Raw genomic sequence first — 1,894 nt, 5'->3', positions numbered from 1 at the left:
TGTATGTAAGTTAGAAAGGAGTATATACGGCCAGAAACAGGCAAGTAGGTGCTGGCATGAATATTTCATAAATGCTCTTAAAAAGTTGGGTTGAAACAGTGCACGCACGATCCTTGCTTATTCTACACGAAGGAGAAAAATGATTACTTATGTTGCGGTATTCATGTGGTTGACATGACAGTGGTGAGCAGCGCGGATTCGTTCGATGCAAAATATATGGATGGGTAAACCAAATACGTAGAATTGAAGAATTTTGGAGCTGCGAAACAAGTGCTTGGTATGCAACTAATTCAAGAAAATGGGAAGATATTCATGAGTCAGAGGAATTATATCGAGAATTTGTTGGAGGCCTATGGGATGATTGACAGTAATGAAGTGAATTCTCCAATGGATGTGAACCAAAAACATAGTGAAGACGAAGGGAGTCCGAAATGTGATGAGAAGGCTTATCGAGAATTGTTAGGACGTCTAATGTACCTCAGTGTAGCTTCAAGACCAGACATATCATATTCTTTATGTAGCCTATCACAATTCAATAAATGCCCAAAAGCGTTACACTTGAATGCATTAAAACGTGTATTGAGGTATTTGAAGAAAACAATGGATTATAAAGGCGAATATGGGAAGGAAGATTCTGCGAAAGGAGAGAGATGCGAAACTGATGCATAGTGGGAAAGCACGTCGGACGCAAAGACATTTAGTGGATTGCTGGTGTACCGAAATAATGATCTCATACATTGGAAGAGTAAAAAACATAGCAGGGTTGCATTGTCTTCCACCGAGAGTGAATTTCAAGGCATGCTAGAAGGATAGAAGGAAGTGATTTGGACTAGTGAAATGTTATAGGAAATGGGAATGTCAGATGACGCTTATAAAGAACTAAAATGTGACAACTTAAATGCTGTGAAACTAGCGAATGGGGGGAATTTTAAAACGAGAACAAAAATATTAAATGGAAAATGTCACTATATTCGGGAGTATGTGTGTGAATATAGTGTGATAGTGATACATGTTCCAGAAGAGAGATTGTTGGCTGATTGTTTGACGAAAACGTTAAGTGGACCCACGTTGTCAAAAATTGTAAATAACTCTATGAATGTTGAAGAATAAATGAAACCAAGGGGTGAGAGTGTGGATTAGGTTTTATTAGTATGAATGCAAATGTGTGAGGGCGAGTAATGGCACGAATGTGGATATGTATGTTTTTAGAAGTGCGAGTGGAAGATCTAGAATTCGTGGTGTTGTGCAGTTGCAATGGATCAGAGTTGATATGTTATAAGAATGTTCAGTTTGTTAAAAGAAGCGTCAGAGTAAACATTTGCGTTATAAGAGGTGCATAATTTACAATTTTTTAGTAAATATACGATTATTATACAACAAACTCACACTAATTCTATTTAATACTCCCTTTTGTTTTTTTGAAAAAAGCTCTATTCTGATCATGAATAAATTTATCAACATTTAGACAAGCTGAATATGTATTTAATTGAGTTCAATTACCAATTAAATTGAAATACGGTAAATTAGTTATTTCTTCAATTGGTAAATAATTAATTGGATTTCTGAATTCACATTCTTCAATGGGCCAAATATTTGGTTTCAATTTGGTTATTGTAGAGCCTATAGCAATTTCTTTTGCACCACTGAGTACTGCAATTCTTACCTTTCCATTTTGCATTATTACTCAAGTTAATTTTGCACTGTCACACTCGTCTTGTTGAAAATGTAATTGTCCTGATTGTTCTTGGCCATTACGTTTTGCCACTATCTCCATAAAGCTTGGCGTTGGTACAAGTCATGTTAATTTATCATTTTTAGTCAATATTCACATTAGAAATCATTTTTCTGATAAACATTCTTGTAAACCAAATATATATAATTTTTCAAGCCATTT

General features: G+C 35.1%; 1 protein-coding gene across 1 annotated transcript; it reads left to right on the top strand.

Annotated features, from left to right (window-relative positions):
• The first annotated feature begins 174 nt into the window (after positions 1 to 174).
• Positions 175 to 669, top strand: LOC108554720 (uncharacterized mitochondrial protein AtMg00810-like). The gene is made up of 2 exons (XM_017910094.1): positions 175 to 183; positions 250 to 669. Exons 1-2 carry the CDS (start codon positions 175 to 177, stop codon positions 667 to 669), a joined length of 429 nt encoding a protein of 142 aa, XP_017765583.1.
• The last annotated feature ends 1,225 nt before the right edge of the window (positions 670 to 1,894 follow it).

Source organism: Eufriesea mexicana, unplaced genomic scaffold (genome assembly GCF_001483705.2).
Source record: "Eufriesea mexicana isolate 0111107269 unplaced genomic scaffold, ASM148370v2 scaffold75751, whole genome shotgun sequence".
Lineage (NCBI taxonomy): Eukaryota > Metazoa > Arthropoda > Insecta > Hymenoptera > Apidae > Eufriesea > Eufriesea mexicana.
This window is presented reverse-complemented; position numbering and strand designations above follow the sequence as displayed.